General features: G+C 47.6%; 1 protein-coding gene across 1 annotated transcript; it reads right to left on the bottom strand.

The window, feature by feature from the left end:
- Nucleotides 1-340: 340 nt before the first annotated feature.
- PRSS23 (serine protease 23) lies at nt 341-15083 on the bottom strand. The gene is made up of 2 exons (XM_033146092.1): nt 14649-15083; nt 341-1500 (listed from the first exon to the last, which is right to left on the bottom strand). The coding sequence occupies exons 1-2, from the start codon at nt 14654-14656 to the stop codon at nt 369-371; spliced, it is 1140 nt and encodes a 379-aa protein (XP_033001983.1). The 5' UTR covers nt 14657-15083; the 3' UTR covers nt 341-368.
- Between the last annotated feature and the right edge of the window lie 2508 nt (nt 15084-17591).

Below are 17591 nucleotides of genomic sequence, written 5' to 3'. Positions count from 1 at the left end.
CCAGTGCTGAGATGCCCTAAGTTAGAAGACAGGCAAAAAAAGGGGGGTGTTTTGCCATGACATGGGGACCAGGAAGGAGAGTTCTTGGAGAAGGGCAGGGCCAGATGTACACCCCAGGATGCCCCAGTATCTAAGGCCAGCCTGTCTATGCGTAGTATGTAACACAAAGCACCTTTACAAACAAGACAGACTTCCCTTTTGATTCCTGCATCCAGGTATTTATAAAAAAAAGAAAAACAGAACTGCGCCCCATAGCACCGGCAATATAGAAGAGTTTCGCTTCCCCTTTCCCCCCACCCCACCCTGCTCGCGATTCAGAAACCAAGGCCATTAATTTTCCTTTTTTTAAAAAAGGATGCCCACTGTCTTTATCCGTCCCTGCAGTCCTGATAGTTGCCTGTAATCCAGTAGCAAATCTGCGCGTATTTGAGGGGAGTGATGCGAACGGCCACATTGAAATCCTGCGGGGAGCCGTTTGTGTCCACCCACTGGTGCCCGGAAAATATCCCAATGATCTTGCGCTCCCACTTGTGGCTCTGCCTCTTCCACATCCGCACGTAAACTCCCGAGCCGCTGGCGCCTGGCTGGGCGTCGCACTGCTGGTACAAGAGGTCGTACGTTTCGTCTTTGACGTCGCAGAAGCGGTAGACCAGGTTCCCCGGCCGGTCGTTGTCATAGCCCGAGAAGTGGATTCTCCCGCCAGGCAGTTGTTTTGCCGCCGGGCTCACGCCAATCTTCATGAACTTCCGTTTGTGGGGTTTCTTGAGCTCCAAGAGGGCATAGTCGTAATCCATGCCAATGTCGTTGGCATTCCCTTTGATCCACCCTTTGGGGACGTGAGTCCGTTTCACTCGGATCCACTGGAATTTCATCCTTTCCGGCTCCGGGGAGCTGCTGATGTTCACCCCCTTGCTGCCATCTTTCAGCTTCGGCCGCAGGAACCCCACGCGTAGTTTCCTGGCCCCTTTGACGTAGCTTTTGCCATCGTGGATGCAGTGGGCGGCCGTGAGGACATGCTTCTCGGCCACCAAAGTCCCGGTGCAGCCCGTGGACAACTTCACAGAAGTGGAAAAGGGGTAGTTGAGCAAAAAGTCCTTGCCGAAAATGCTGAACCTTGTGTCGTATCCGTAGATCTGCCTCTTGGCCCGAGATCTGCTCTGCGTCCCGGCGCTCCCGCCGGTCAGAACATAGATGCCAACTTCCGTCTCAGTTCGGGAGCCGTTGGAGTACAAAGTTTCGTAGGACAAGTAGTCCTTCACCTCCTCGTAAGTAGGTAGCGGGGAACTCTTGTGGCAAGACGGGCTGCAAGACGAGACCACTTCCAGCTTAGCTTCGGCGTCAAACTGGGGTTTGTCCAAATAAGTGGTTGATTGTGGCAGAACGACGGGGACTCTGTAGGCCGGCCAGGTGGGCCTCCAATGAGAACTGGAAGGTAGAACACCTTTGATGGTCCACAGGAGTAAGAGAAGGCATGGTAGGCTGGCCATGGTGAACCCTGAACTGTGAAAAGGAAGGAAGATGTTATTTATTTATCATTTATATAACACATTGCTATTTATTACAGAACATCAAAGTAGATCATAGAATTGTAGAGCTGGAAGGGACCTCGAGGGTCATCTAAATCCAAACCCTTGCAATGAAGGATTCTCAACTAAACATCCAAGCAAGACAGGTGGCCATCCAATCTCTGCTTAAAAACCTCCAGAGAAGGAGAGCCCACCGCCTTAAGGGAGATCATTCTACTGTCTAACAGCTCTTACTATAAGAAAGTTTATTCGGAATCTCCTTTCTTGTAACTTGAAGCCATTGGTTCGAGTCCTACCCTCCAGAGCAGGAGAAATCAAGCTTGTTCCCTCTTCCACCTGGCAGCCCTTGAGATATTTGGAGGCAATTATCATATCTCCCCTTTTCCTGGCTAAACATACCCAGCTCCCTCAACCACCCTGGCCACAGTGATCCATGCATTGGTAACCTCAAGACTTGGTTACTGCAAGACTTGGTTATTGAGATGGAGCTACCCCTGGGCTTCATGTGAAGACTCCAGCTGGTGCAAAACGCTGGGGCAAGACTCCTGAGTCTACACTGCCTGTCCAAATACTACCAGGACAGATTCATGGTTCTTCTAATTAATTTACTAGGCCCTTAACGATTTGTGTGGATACCTCAAGGCTCACCTAATCCCTGGCTGATCACTGGGGTCTTCAGGGGAGTCACTGTTTTGTGGTCCACTCATTTCCAGCAGTACTGTGGGCCCGATTTTATGAAACTCCATTCCCAGTGACTAGCCCAAGGCCACCCAATGGAGTTCATAACCGAAATCCCCACCATCTCCAGATAGGACTGAAGAGGTCAACCCTGCCTGGAGAGCTGCTGCCAGTAAGTATTGACAGTACTGGAGATGGCAGGGATTGAACCTGGGACCTTCTGCGTGCAAAGCAGATGTTCTGCGATTGAGCTATGGCTCTCCGGCAGCCCACAATTCTGCACTGGTTCTAACTTGTTAGCAAGAAGCACTCCGCAGCTGAAACAGACAGACCTGAGACGAGAGATACATGGTCTTGTTTATTATGCTCTTGAGGTCTAGGGGCTCCTTTCCTTCACGGTCGCAAGTGGTGAAGAAATCCAATTAAATAGCATAGGCAGCACTCCATTTCGGATTTGCATTGGGGGAAACGGAGTGGATCTACTGGTGCAGCTAAATTGGACAGTGTGTGTGTGTGGGGTGTGAGAATTGTGGACTAATAGAAGCCACAGTTTTCCATGTTAAATTAAATCCTCCAGGAAACCCAGGGCAGCATTCTTCCTCAGCTCGAATCATAAAAGCCACATCCTACGGTGTATTTGTAGATGACAGGCAGATTAAGTGAGGTCTCCAGTAGCGAACAGCGGCAGGTACTACAACTGTGCCGAGGAAATATGCAGGACTTTGGCTTATTTGAAAATTAGCCAGGCAGCTGAATCACTGCAGGAGCCCAAACACTCCCTTGCAGGAGAGGAGGAGGAGGGAAGGCCTGCCCATTCCCGATAAGGGATTACTCAAACAAATCACAGCTATTAGACGCAGCTTATGCATATTTAAACCCGGCTGGGGTTAAACCAATAATGGCTGGAGCAGCTTAGCATCATTCTTGAAATGCCTCAAAGGGAACAGAATACAACCGGCTCTTAGAGAAGGTGTCCGCAGCTGTGCAAGGGAGGAATGGTCCCCGCAAGCATTCACAAAGCAGTCCTCTGTGCTGCAACCCACAATTCCACCCCACGCTGCCTTCAGTCTGCGGATAACCAGGTTACCTGCTGTACCTGACCAGAGTTAGGCCATAGCTCTGCTACTGCCAGTCTTCAAAACTTCTCCAGATGGAGGCCGAGTGGGTGCATGCCCCCTTCTCTGGTTTGTTTTCTGTACCACATTTATTTCCTCCTGCTGCTGCTGCTGCAAGGAGCTCAGGATTCACCTCCAATTATTCCTCATAACAACCCTGTGAGGTACGCTGGACCAAGAGATGATGACTAACGAAGGCTAAGAGATGAGGTCACTAGCTAGGCATTCTTATTTGAGCCCTGGTGGAATATCTATCTGTTTTGCATGCTGCACAGCACAAATCCACATGAATTATTTGATCCAGGTAAACCACTTCTGGCGCACGGAGGACTGTGACAAGTGCCAGAGTGCACGGAAACGCCATTGGCCATTCCCGGCGGAGCGGCTACCAATTTAACTACTTGCAATGGTGTGCTTTCAAATTGCTAGGTTGGCAGGAGCTGGGACCAAGCATCGGGAGCTCACCCCGTTGCGGGGATTTGAACCGCTGACCCTCTGATCGGCAAGCCCTAGGCTCTGTGGTTTAACCCACAGCGCCACCATATCAGCTGGTACATCTGGCATATTTTTCTCTACAGGCCTTATTGCAGAGATAGATGAATAGTGATTTTGGGGTTTAGGGAAACCAAAAAGAGGAATACTGTATATTGAAGGTGTATAAAGGAGCATCACCTTGCATAAAAAGTACAGTGGTACCTCGACTTACGAATTTAATCCGTTCCGAATGCACATTCGTAGGTCGAAAAATTTGTAAGTCGAAAAAAGCGATTTCCCCATAGGAATGCATTGGAAACGAAAAATTCAGAAAAATTCATAAGTCGAGTAAACCGCGTCTAAAATTTGTAAGTCGACTAAACCCCATCTAAAACCGCCAACGGATGTCCATTCGTAAGTCGAAAAATTCGTATGTCAAGTAATTCATAAGTCGAGGTACCACTGTATGGGCAAGTTGGACAGTCTTCTCCTGCTCGCAAAGCAGTAAAGGTTCTCTGATCAAACCGAGTTGCTATAAGTTAAGGACAGGCAGAGGAACACACTTCTTTGGGTATCCCGTAATGGAATTTGGAATGTGGAATTTACAGCCCACATATCTATGATGACTTGGATGGGGTGTTTAAAATGGGGCAGACAAATCCGTGGAGGATTGCTTTATCAATGGCTATTTGCTACATCCATGGAGCTTTGATGTTCAGGGACAGGGAGTCTTTGCATTCCAGGTGCTGGGGGTCAACAGTAGGAGAAATGGAAAGATAATGCTCTGTTAGAGCCGATGTGGTGCAGTGGTGAGAGGGTTAGACTAGGACCTAGGAGATCAGGGTTCAAATTCCCACTACAGCCAAGAAGCTCACTGGATGACCTTGTGTCAGTCACTTTCCTGCAACTTTTTCCACCCCACAGAATTGTTGTGAGGATGATATTGGGAGGGGGGGACCCATATATGCCACATTGGGCTCCTTTGGAAGATGGGATATGCATGCATTGATAATTATAATAGTTTGTTTACTCATCTTTTTCATATTTCTCTATTGGTACCATTACCTCATGCTACTTGATGATTGAGTTCCATCTTTCTTTCTTTTTAAAGCACGCACTGGGTAAACTCTTATTTAAAACAACCACCGCTCCTGATTTTATTCCTTGGAAAAGGTTCAGAAACGGTCCTTTGACTGAATGAGTCCTGTAGATTCCTGCAAGGCCATTAGAATAGGCTGCTGGGGGAGGCCGATGGCCCTTCAAGAGCAGCATCCTGTTCTCACAGTGACCAACTGGATGCTCGCAGAAAACCCACAGGCAGGATTGAGCACAAGAGCACTTTAACCTCCTGTGATTTCCAGCAGCCGGCATTCAGAAGCTTTGCTGCCTCCAGCTGTGGGGCCAAGCACAGTCATCATAGCTAATAGCCACCAACAGCAAGGCAACATTGCTATCTTCACCTCCTCCATCACTTTTTGTGAGCTTATGTTTAGTAGGCTTCACAGGGCCACTAGATTTTCTGTCACCTGGGGCAAAGGCCCAGTTTCTCTCTCTTTCTCTTTCTCTTTCTCTCTCTCTCTCTCTCTCTCTCTCTCTCTCTCTCTCTCTCTCTCTCACACACACACACACACACACACACCTCAAAACAATTGTTCACAAAGGGCATAAAAAGGAGTTTGAAAGAGGCTGGAGAAGAGATAAGTCTCTCCAAAGAGTAAAATTGTCTGTGTGCGTATCTGGCTTTCATTCAACCTTAAGTAGATCTCATCAGAGAGTAATAGATCATTTGAGGAATTCTAGGAAGTATTATGACTGTATGATATAACAACAACAACAACAACAACAACAACAACAACAACAACAGAAACTGGTATCTGAAGAAGTGTGCATGCACAAGAAAGTTCATACCAACAACAAACTTGGTTGGTCTCTAAGGTGCAACTGGAAGGAATTTTTAATTTTTAATTTTGTTTTGACTATGGCAGACCAACACGGCTACCTACCTGTAACAGACACTGTGTTATTGATCATGCACATACCAGAGAGTAAGCTCTATTCTACACAGTGGGACTTACTTCTGAGTAGTAAAGGCTTGCAGTTTAAGGCCCCAAAGAATAAAATAAAAGAATAAATACTCCACTGGTTTACTTTAAAATATGCTGGCTGCTGAACCATTGCAATGAAAGAATTTAAAGTGGATTGGCTAGATTTTCATTCCAAATTACAGGAAAGGATAAATACAAAGTGCTTCACATGTCAGCATCATATTTCTTTCACTGCAGGTATTTTATTTTCTGTATAAAGAGGACTCAGTGTCGGTAGCAGATTGTATGCAGCAGTGCCCTCTTTATATATTCACATGGTGTAAACATGTATGTTGTCCTTTAGATCCAAACACACACACACACACACACACACACACAGAGAGAGAGAGAGAGAGAGAGAGAGAGAGAGAACCCATAAGCAAGCAATACTCCAAAGTGCTTCTGTTTCCAAAAAGGACAGGAGGTGATGTTCTGATACCAAAAACAGACAGGGGGGGGGAGGGAGAGGATCGTTTTCCTGGTTTTCCTTTTAGACTCTGGAGCCCAAGGAGGGGCTGTGGTTGGAGGAAGCCCCTGGCAAGTTGGGAGCCTCAATGGTGCCCCTCTAGAGGCTTCACCCAGGGCTGAGACCCCAGCTGGATCCCCGCCTTAGCTACAGCCCTGGGCTCCAAAATACAGGAGGTTTCTTTCTCTCCTGCTTTTAAAGCTGGGAGGTGCCTGTCTTTTGTCACCCCTAGAATTACACACCTGAGAATGAGGGCAAGCTCCATCCCACTTGCTAGAACTAGGTTCTAGCACATTAGTGTTCCTGAAGGCTGGATCAGAGGTGGCATTAGATGGGTCAAAAAATACTTTGGTTAATTGAGAGGTCAACGACCGTCAACTTCGGGTCAAGTCATTAAGGCACAGGTGTACTGGAACCGTAGGAAAGCACAGACAGCCATGTTAATTACAAAAAACAAACAAAACAGTAGCCTTCATGAAAACTTGAGCATCTCATCTCTGCACAGAAAATGATGCCAGATCATGGAGACCTCTTATTCCCACAGCAGTGGACTCAGGGGTAGTTCCCATTCCCTGCCACTTGTGACCTATACCACTGCGATGGCTACTGGAGTGGGTTTGCTTCCTGCTTCCTGCCGAACCATTTCCTCTTCCTGTTCAGAGATGCCTGCAGTTGCAGTACCTGGCCAGCAGGGGGTGCTAGGCAGTGAAGCTGACCCTGGACGCCACTTCTCCTATAAGAGGGTGTTTGTGCGCATGTAACAGCAGCCCTGATTTCTGCAGAGTTGGGGATCCCCACACCTGCCATTGCAAAGAGGCGCAGTAAAGCACTTATACAAAAGCAGCTTCCCCCAAATTACTGATAGCCCCTACCCACCCCCACCCCCCAAAAAGTTATTGGTGGCACACTTTACCCTTGCAACTGAAAAGGTTTAGAATGCATGGCAAGTAAGAGGTACCTGTGGAAACTTAAACCTACCCCTCGCCTCCATCAGTGGAGGTAAACCCACAAAAACTATTATTTATTTTATTTCATAATAGTTATACACTGCTTGATTGTAAAAAGAAGAAGAAAAACCCAACCCTCAATGTTACTTACAAAGAGAAAAACCAATAAACTCACAACTAAAAGCAGTTACATACTTACTTACTTACTTATTAAAAAAAAAAACTTAAAATCAGCAACCAACTAAAAACAAATTGAATCACACAGAGATGGAAAGAAGATAAGAGTCCTTGGAATCTTATTTTTATGTTGTATGTTGGATACATGACTGTAAAACTTTAATCTGAAAAACCAAATAAATAAATTTTATAAAAAGAAAGAAAGAAAAGAAAACACACACCAACATTCTACCGATCCAGGTACAGCAATTATTGTGCAAACCTGAACACATCTGCTTAGAGAAAACCCAATAAAATTCTCACTAAAAACAATTACATTGGAAAAAATTTAAAACCAGCAACCAATAAAAAAACAAATTGAAGCATGCACCGAAATCCTACCTATAGCAATTGTTGTGCAAACCCAAACATGCCTGCTGAGAGAAGCCAATCCCGTTGAGTTAACTGGGGCTTGCTTCTAGCACAGTGGTTCTCAGCCTGGGTTCCCCAGATGTTTTTGTCCTACAGCTCCCATCAACCCTAGCTAGCAAGACTGGAGAAAGGCAGGTAAGCAAGGTAGCCTTTCCCCTGCCCACAGAGCTGGAAAGAGAAGGCATCCTGTATTTGGAAAGCTGTTTCTCCAGCTCACGGGAGACTTCAGTTGGATAATTTACTTTATTTCTTGTGGCAGGCAATTTGGGTGTTCTTTGACCACATGGAATACTTGACTTACATCTGGATGAGATACAAGAAGCCTTTTTCACCTCTCAGGAATATGACATGGAAAGAGCATGGCCTCTTTTTTTCCATAACTGCAAACTCAGTCTCTCTTTGGCATGAATCACCTTTGCCTACGGTTTTTTTTTTTTATGAAGGTCACTATTTAGGAGGTGATTCTTCAATCCTGCTAATTAGAATTTGTTCCTGCAATGTAAAGTTTTGAGGGGGAGAAGAAGAAGAAGAAGAAGAAGAAGAAGAAGAAGAAGAAGAAGAAGAGGCGGAGGAGGAGTTTGGATTTGATATCCCGCTTTATCACTACCCGAAGGAGTCTCAAAGCGGCTAAACATTCTCCTTTCCCTTCCTCCCCCACAACAAACACTCTGTGAGGTGAGTGGGGCTGAGAGACTTCAGAGAAGTGTGACTAGCCCAAGGTCACCCAGCAGCTGCATGTGGAGGAGCGGAGACGCGAACCCGGTTCCCCAGATTACGAGTCTGCCGCTCTTAACCACTACACCACACTGGTGTAGTGGGAAGGTGTAGGAGGGAGGGGGAACTGCGAGAGGAATAGTCTCCATTACATTTTGCAATGAAGATAGTTTTTTTTGCACAGGGCAAGGAGCCAGAATGATTAACAAGGAGAGGGGGGGCAGTGCAGGGGGAGGAGGAGAAGGCGGGAAGGCAGAGCAAAGAGCGTCTTTAAACAAATTATTACAGAATGAGAATCCAGCAACCGTTCCCACTCCTGGCAAAGCATGCAGACAGGCTGTTAAAAACACAAGCAAGGCACTTTAAGGATTACAGAAGCACATTTTGAAACACACACACACACACACACACAACGTATGTTGAGACACAGTCTGTCAGGGATGCTGTATATCTTGAGCCTGTTCCTTCCTAAATTCTTGCTAATTTGAGGGTTACAAGAGGAGACATGCTGGAAAATCTGAACCAGGTCTCCAGAGCGCCCAGGGCCAGGGTACCTGCCAACGCATACAGCAGACACAGCAGGTTCTCTGGCAAGCTGGCCGGAGTGCAGCCCCGCGCCAAAGTAATAGGATCATTGTGTGATTTGGTTACCAGCTGGCAAAGTTAGTTTAAGAATTACTGGGTCTGGCTCGCCTACATCCCCACTCTGCACTCACACCCCCACACACTTAGAAAGGAATTTGGATTTCGTGACGAAGGCACATGCTATGCAGTCCACGGAGCTGTACTCCCGGCCCCTGTTCTCTCATTCCCAAGTTCCTTCTGGGGAAAGGTTGCATGCAGAAGGCCCCCAGGTTCAATCCCCAGCATCTCCAGCTACTGCAGGGAGAGTTCCCTGCTGGGATTGAGCTATATACCAGTAGCATCTTCCTATGTTCCTATGCTTAAGTTGCAGAATCATGGAACGGTGGCAGTTACAGGTAGGTAGCCGTGTTGGTCTGTCATAGTCAAAACAAAATAAAAAATTAAAAAATTCCTTCCAGTAGCACCTTAGGGGCCAACTAAGTTTGTTCTTGGTATGAGCTTTCGTGTGCATGCACACTTCTTCAGATACACTGAAACAGAAGTCACCAGACCCTTATATATAGTGAGAGAGTGGGGAGGGGTATTACTCAGAAGGGTGGTGGGAATGGGTGATAGGTTGATAGGTGTGGAAAACCTGTTGACGACTGTTAACGACTGCAATTGGTCTTACAGGAAAAGGCAAGGGGTGTGATGGCTAAAGATAGCTTTGTCATGTATAATGAGATAAGAATCCAATGTCTTTGTTCAGACCAGGTCTCTCCATGGTCCACCATAGAATGGTGGGTTTTGGAAGGGAGCCCCGAGGGTCATCTAATCCAAGATGCTCTTACCGGTAATCTCAGAGTTGCGGGGTTTGAGCCCCACATTGGGCAAAAGATGCCTACATTGCAGAGATTTGGGCTAGATGACCCTCGTGGTCCCTTCCAACTCAACTATTCTATAATTCCATGATTTTATTGTGCTGTTGTCTTTCATAGTGCAAACCACTATTCTGAAAAAAATGCTTTTTATAGGGTAGGGGGCACCGGGGATAAGTTTATGGAAGCAAGGGGTCAGAGGCCTGGAAAAGGTTGGGAACCACTGCATGAGACGAATGAAGAGCTTTCATACAGGCTTCTACATTTGCTTGGGAGCCCTGATCATGCAAGACTCCGCGTTGTGCAAAGGAGCCTGGGAACTGTAGTTTAACAAAGATGCTGGAAATGGTGCCTCTGTGTGGGGTAAACTGCCCTTCCCAGGATTCTTTCAGGGGAAGCAATGTGCTTTAAGGGTCCTTTAATTGCACATACCCCATGACTGCAGCCAGCTCTCTTTCAGACTTTGCGAAAAAGGCAGAGGTGAGAGGGGTGGGACTGGTCCGGCCTGCAGGGCAGCTTCACTCTCCTTTATTTAAATAAAAAATTCCTTCCAGTAGCACCTTAGAGACCAACTAAGTTTGTTCTTGGTATGAGCTTTCGTGTGCATGTACACAAATGCACACTGAAGAAGTGTGCATGTACACGAAAGTACACGAAAGCTCATACCAAGAACAAACTTAGTTGGTCTCTAAGGTGCTACTGGAAGGAATTTTTTATTCTATTTTGTTTTGACTATGGCAGACCAACACGGCTACCTACCTGCAACTTTATTTAAATGTCAGCCTTTCGCTAACTGTAAGCTAAAAGGGGGATACGTCTCATGTGGTTGTTTCATCACCAATAGCCCAGGAGCACATCGTGCCAAAACAGTGCCCACACTACTCTGGGTGCCTGCGAAGGGCCATTCCTGCACTCACAGTCACTCTGGGTAAAGTATGGTTTTTCAAAGGCTTTCGCACATCAGATTTATGCAGCTGAGGCTGCAATCTCATGATGTTGCATGTGCAAGTTAGAGAGAACCTTCCCCCACCATTGTACTGTATTTATATGGATTCCAAGAGACTTTGGAAGTCGTTCCAGGATACTGAAGCCCCAACTATTTCGCAATGAAGGGAAACTTTTTTACAGCTGGTGGAAATAAGAGAGTATCTCCTGGGTGTCACCCAAGAAAGCAAGCATGATATTAATCAGCTGTTTTCGCGTGAGCCTGTGTGAGTGCGCACATAGGCATTCTGTGCAGGAGTTTCCAAAAATATGCATTGACTACAATGTCCAATTAGGGCATGACTTTCATTACCTCATTAAAGCATGGATTACAATAGGTGGACACTTGCTTCCAATCAGTGTTGCTTCTGTAATCATCAATCAGAATCCAAGAACAAAGAGAAGCCGGGTCTATTTTCCGTCTGTTTTCAGCCAGGCTGAATTGAGAAAATGCTGGGGGAGCCCAGATTGGGTGTGCTCGCATGCATGTAGATAAGAAGTTAAACATTAATTGCTTTCCAAAGGAATAGCTTTATACAGTGCTCTTTGAAAGTATCCAAATAAAACCAAGGCAAGGGCAAGCAAAATGAAGTCCATGCGTGGAATTGCCTTGCGTTCTTGAATTCCTCAAACTGCGCGTGCGCGCACACAAACACACACACAAAGTTTCTTTCTGATAACTGTGTGCCAGGGAATGTTAGTGTTTGTACTAAAAGGGCAAACTGGCTCAGTTTCACAGGCACACATAATAAGCACATGCCCATCGCCACCCAAATTTATTTACACGTTGGACCCTTTGGTCTTGTTCTCACAAACGGCAAATGAGGTGTTTAGACCAGCTTCTGGACTGCACATGAATGAATGTTCCTGCAGAAAGAGAGAGAGGGATATGGAATTCCCTGCACGTAGAAATCCAGTTGTCAAAGGCAGCTGGGCTAGAACCCCTTCTCCCTGGTCTCTAGGAGAATGGCCGTGTATGAAAAAGCATTTGGAAGAGCCTCCTCGGCAACCTGAACTCCGAAGGGCTTTCTTCCCCATCAGCCACCAGTGAAATCTCAGGCCTAAGAGCTGCTTTAGAAGTGACAATGAGACAGAGGGGGACAGAAAGCACAAACTCTCCGGTGCCTCCTGTTTCTTTGCCTCTCTTGTCCTTTCCCAAAATGGAACACTTGGGAGAGGCTCTAGCTGATGGGTGCGGAACCCTTTACAGAGGACATGCATTCCCCTCCAGGCAACCTTATGAGACCCACATGCCCATGGTGAGCAAAAGCAGAGGCGGAAGTGGAAGGAATGGTGGATTCCAATGCCACCTTTGTGCAGTAGGAACAAAGCATGCACATTTGGTCAGCCCAACCTGATGCCCTACCAGAGTGCAACTTCCATCAGTCCCAGTCGTGTTGGCTGCAGTCCAAAACATCTGGAAAGCACCGAGTTGAGGAAGGACACCATCCCATGTAACACTTGCACAAATGTCTTCTTTTGCTGAGTTATAGTGGCTCAGTGTAATCATGTCGAAAGAGGTACTTGCAAAACTTCCCCACGTGGCCTAAATATTTTTCTCTTAACAGACCGTATCTCTATACTGGAGAAAAATGTACTTCTTGTAAAACACACACACACACACACACACACACACCACCCCCAAACCACATTTACAGCAGGCAATGCAAAAGGTGCCAAGTTGGTCAATAAAAAATAACCTGGAGAAGCTATGCTGTGCCCATGGAACAAAGTTGGCATGGTTTAATTTCCTGCTGCCTTATCAAACCTCTTTTCTCAGTCCTTCTTCTAGCCTACCTTACAGGACTGTTGTGGAATTACACAAGACCGCTTAAACAAGTAGGGCTACAGGGATTTTGCACAGCAGGAAGAACTGCAGATGAAAGGATGGGCAATTGGGGGGGGCAGAGAGAGAGAGAGAGAGAGAGAGAGAGAGAGAGAGAGAAGTTGCCTCCACTCCCAGTTCACTGCCAAATTAAAAAGTACACGGGGAGTATCCACGATGTGACTTAGCAACCATACGTAAGAGGCACTTAGGTCTCACCGCAGAATAATCACAACTAGACCACCGGAGGATAGCCACAACTATGGGGGGGGGGGGAACCGTGGCTTAGCGGCAGAGCACATGGGCTCAGCATACAGAAGGTCCCAAGTTCAATCCCCAGGATCTCCGAATAAGGCTGGAAAAGACTTTTGCCTGAAACTCTGGATAACTGTCGCCAGGCAGTGTAATCCAACTTCCACACACTTCCCCTGCAAGAAGCATAGCCCATGGTCAGGGAAGAAAGAAGTCCTAGTCCAGCAATATCTGGCACATGTGGAATAGTTATTCTCGGGACGTGGTGGACTCTCCTTCCTCAGAGGCTTTTAAGCAGAGGTTGGACGGTCATGGATGCTTTAGCTGAGATTCCTGAATTGTAGGGGGTTGGACTAGATGATCCTTGGGGTCCCATCCAACTCTACAATTCTGTGTTAGTAGAGAAGACAGAGAACATGATAGACCCAATAATTCAATAATTCGGTATGCAGGGAATGAGGGGGGAATTGCTAAGCCCCAGAGCATGCCTCAAAGGGTGGCGTTGCAACAGTGGTGGATGCAAAACAATTTAAAGAGACTGCTGGTCCGTGGGAATTTGGGAGGGTCCAAAGAGATTAGACAAACAGCAACGAGGAGAAAGTTTTCAAATCTTCCAAGAAGAGTTAGTTAGAATCAAGATCACTTGTACTTGGTCTGTGCTCTATATGGTTATGTAGGAATATAGGAAACACAAGAGTGAGGGCATTGGTCTATCTAGCTCAGTTTTGTCTACACTGACTGGCAGCAGCTCTTCAGGGTTTTAAGCTGGGGTTTCTCCAATAAGACCAGGGTTAGGGTTAGGTGTTGAACTTGGGAGCTTCCGTATGCAAGGCAGATGCTCTACCCTTGAGTTACAGCCCTTCTCCACAATATGTTAAGTACAGATCATCACAGGGAATCAGAATAGTGATAGGGAATCCAAGCTCAGGTAGACAAGAAAAAGGTAAAGGAGACAGGTACCACCCCAAAGTCAGCCAAGGAGTTCAAATTTATTAAAACCAAACAACAAGAAGACGAGTTTGGATTTATCACTACCCGAAGGAGTCTCAAAGCAGCTAACATTCCTCCCCCACAACAAACACTGTGAGGTGAGTGGGGCTGAGAGACTTCAAAGAAGTGTGACTAGCCCAAGGTCACCCAGCAGCTGCATGTGGAAGAGCGGAGACGCGAACCCCGTTCACCAGATTACGAGTCTACCACTCTTAACCACTACACCACACTGGCGTAGGTTTTTGCTTAATCTCTTCCACTAGCCCAAGTCCCAAACATTTCGCATGGATCCCAGGAAGAGTAGCCATCCCAACACCTGTAATAATCCACTAAAGAGGAAAGGATCCTTATTTAATTGTTCAAATCAACATCAACTATCAGCTGTGTGTGGCCAGATCATCTCCCAGATCAGCCGGGCTTCTAGCTGATGCTCTCCAAGGAGAGTCCCTTCTGGGCTAAAACGACTTGGAAGTTGGGTCCCAGAAGGACTTTACCTGTGGATACGCAGGGCTGCTTCCTTGGTTTAGATCTCTACAGTTCTCTATAACTCTTGGTCAACTTACCTCTTCATGGCTGTACCAGGACGCTGATTTAAGAGTTCTCAAGGAAGCAAAGTTTTTTTTAGATACAAATCAGATAGATGAAGACTGAAGTCCCATCATTCCCAGGTTCACGGCGCCGCAGGGGAGGAAGACTTCTTCACTGCTAGCTCGGACGTTGCCTTCCTTCTCCCCTAAATAAATGCGACCCCTTCCTCACACCCACACAAAACGAGGTTTGCAGATAGATGTCCTCCCCGCCCTGCTGCCCTCCTCTCCAAAGCTCTCTCTCTCTCTTGCAAAACCTGGCAACCGGAGAGGAGCGCAGCCGAGAGCTCCCTGCAGGTGTCACCGCGGAGCCCCCTCCTGCCCAGCTGCTGCTCTCACCCCTCGGCGCGATGGGGCTGGTGGGGAGGGGGGGGCAGCCGGGGAAAAAGTCCTACCCAAGGAGGAGGCAAGCCGGTACTTCGGCGCAGGCGCCCTGCGACTCAAGCCACCCCCTTCTGGCTGCAACCGAGGAGCCGCCCCTCCCCAAGACTCGCACCCCCCCTCGCATGCGCTGCCCCCCTATGCCCACGCCCCTCCGTGCGCAAACAGAGGCTGCCTCCGTGCAGCTCCAGCGCGCGCGGGGCGGGGGCAGGATTTGCAAAAGGGGACAAGGCATTTCCCCCTCCCTCAGAAGCAGTGAATTGGGGAGAGGGGCGGAGGAAAGAAAGGAGCCCTCTCTCTCTCCCGTTTTCCGATGCAAAAAAAAAAAGCCCGCCACCACCCTATGGGTTTTTTTTTGTTCCATCGAGGGGGGAGAGAGATGCGTTCAGACGAAAGAGCGCGCCGAAGTTTCTCAAAGTTTGCCCAGAGAAAGAGAGAGTGAGGCAGAAACTGACTGCAAGTTAAGGATGCATTGCGAGAGTTGGCAGACGCGTGCAGGAGAAAATGAATGGCCTTTGGAAGAATGGCTTGGCTTCTGCGTCGCCATGAACCGAGGCGGACCATTCCTCCATCTCTCTCCATATTGACGGCGCTGACTGGCAGCTGCTCACCAGAATTCCAGACATTCCCGCCCTGCCTGGAGATGCCGGGGAATGAGCCTGGGACATTTCTGCGTGCAAAGCAGACGCACTGCCACTGAAGTGCCTCCCTTCACACTGGAGGACCCTGAGGTAGGCAGGCAGATTCATAGAGCTGGAAAGGACCCCAAGGGTCATCTAGTCCAGCTCCCTGCAACGCAGGAATCTTTTGCCCATAGTGGGACTCGAACCTGCGATCCTGAGATTAAGCGCCTCATGTGCTGAGTTACAAGCATCATCATAATTCTTGCAAAGGCACAGTATTTGGTTTTATATTTATTTATCTAGGCTATGATGCTGCCTTCCGCAACCTGGCACCCTCCATATGTTTTGGACTACAGCTACAATCATCCATGACCATTGTGTGTATTAACTGGTGCTGATGGGAGTTGCATTCTGAAACTTCTGGAGGGTGCCTGGTCAGGGGAGCATTACCTAGGAGCTCAATGGGGCTGTGTTCTGAGCAGACCCGCAGAGGGTTGCACTGTTAGCCAAGCAGTAGTTTAGTAACAAGACCCTCATGGCTGGGGATGAATATCTGAAACTTCCAGGATGTTTCTTTGGACTAGGACATGGGAGACTAACAGTCATGGCTTTTCCCAAAGAATCCTGGGAACTGTAGCTTATTAAGGATGTGCCTGCATGTCACCTCCTCTGTCCTCTTCATGCCTCTTCTGGTTCTGGGAGATGGGGGCAGGAGGGGGAGCTGGTCGCCGCAAGAGGGGGAGACACCCATGACTCTTCACCAGCCTGACTCATCTTTGCCTCTCGACCTCCCTTGGAGAGCCAGTGTGGTGTAGTGGTTAAGAGCGGTAGACTCGTAATCTGGTGAGCCGGGTTTGCGTCTCCCCTCCTCCACTTGCAGCTGCTGGGTGACCTTGGGCTAGTCACACTTCTTTGAAGTCTCTCAGCCCCACTCACCTCACAGAGTGTTTGTTGTGGGGCAGGAAGGGAAAGGAGAGTGTTAGCCGCTTTGAGACTCCTTTGGGTAGTGATAAAGCGGGATATCAAATCCAAACTCTACTTCTTCTTCTTCTTCTTCTTCTTCTTCTTCTTCTTCTTCTTCTTCTTCTTCTTCCCTCCCACTTGCCTCCTTCAGCTTCTGTCACAGACTCTCCCAGCTCACAAAGTCCTGTGACTTCCTCAGCTTCCGACACCTCCTCTTCCCAATCTTCTCCCTCATCTCCCTCTGACCACTCATCGTCATCCCACCACCAATCCTCTGGCTCGGAGCCTTCTTTCCTTGGGGGTTCCCCAACTGGTTCCTCTCACCATTCTGTGATCCATCACATTCCAAGGGGTGGAGCAGTACCCCATTTGCCCTAACCCACAGCACCAGCCTCCACTGATTAAGCATCTTCTTCCCCCACCCCCCGAAACTGTCTTTTCTCAGTCACAAGGACATCATAGGTCTCTACACTTCCCCATGTTTCCATGGAATGGTGTAGTTTTGGTCCTTACGAATGCAGTTATTGCTCTTGGCTGCTAATAATAATAATAATAGTAGTAATAATAATAATAACAATAATTTATTTGTACCCCGCCCATCTGGCTGAGTTTCCCCAGCCACACTGGGCGGCTTCCACCCACTCCCTCCCCCCTCACTGGGGAATTTAGTTCTCAATGGTGTTCTGTCTGGGCAAGTTCAACTGCTGGCTGCAGGGCCAAAGGCTGATGTCACTGGTTCCATCTGAAGTGCTGTTGAGATGCCATTCCTTCAACAGCATTCAGACACCGGTTCAAGAGGAAGGGAACAGTTTTGCTGGTGCTCACCAAGGTTTTTTGTTTTCAGGGCACAATAATCCTGCTGGGAGTGGTGCAGTGGCAAGCTGTCAGCCTTGGAAAGTGTTTTTTTTAAATAATAATAATAATAATAATAATAATAATAATAATAAGAGCA

This window comes from Lacerta agilis, chromosome 4, assembly GCF_009819535.1.
Source record: "Lacerta agilis isolate rLacAgi1 chromosome 4, rLacAgi1.pri, whole genome shotgun sequence".
Classification (NCBI taxonomy): Eukaryota; Metazoa; Chordata; class Lepidosauria; order Squamata; family Lacertidae; genus Lacerta; species Lacerta agilis.
The sequence above is the reverse complement of the archived record's forward strand: the minus strand, read 5'-3'. Positions and strand labels throughout refer to the sequence as shown.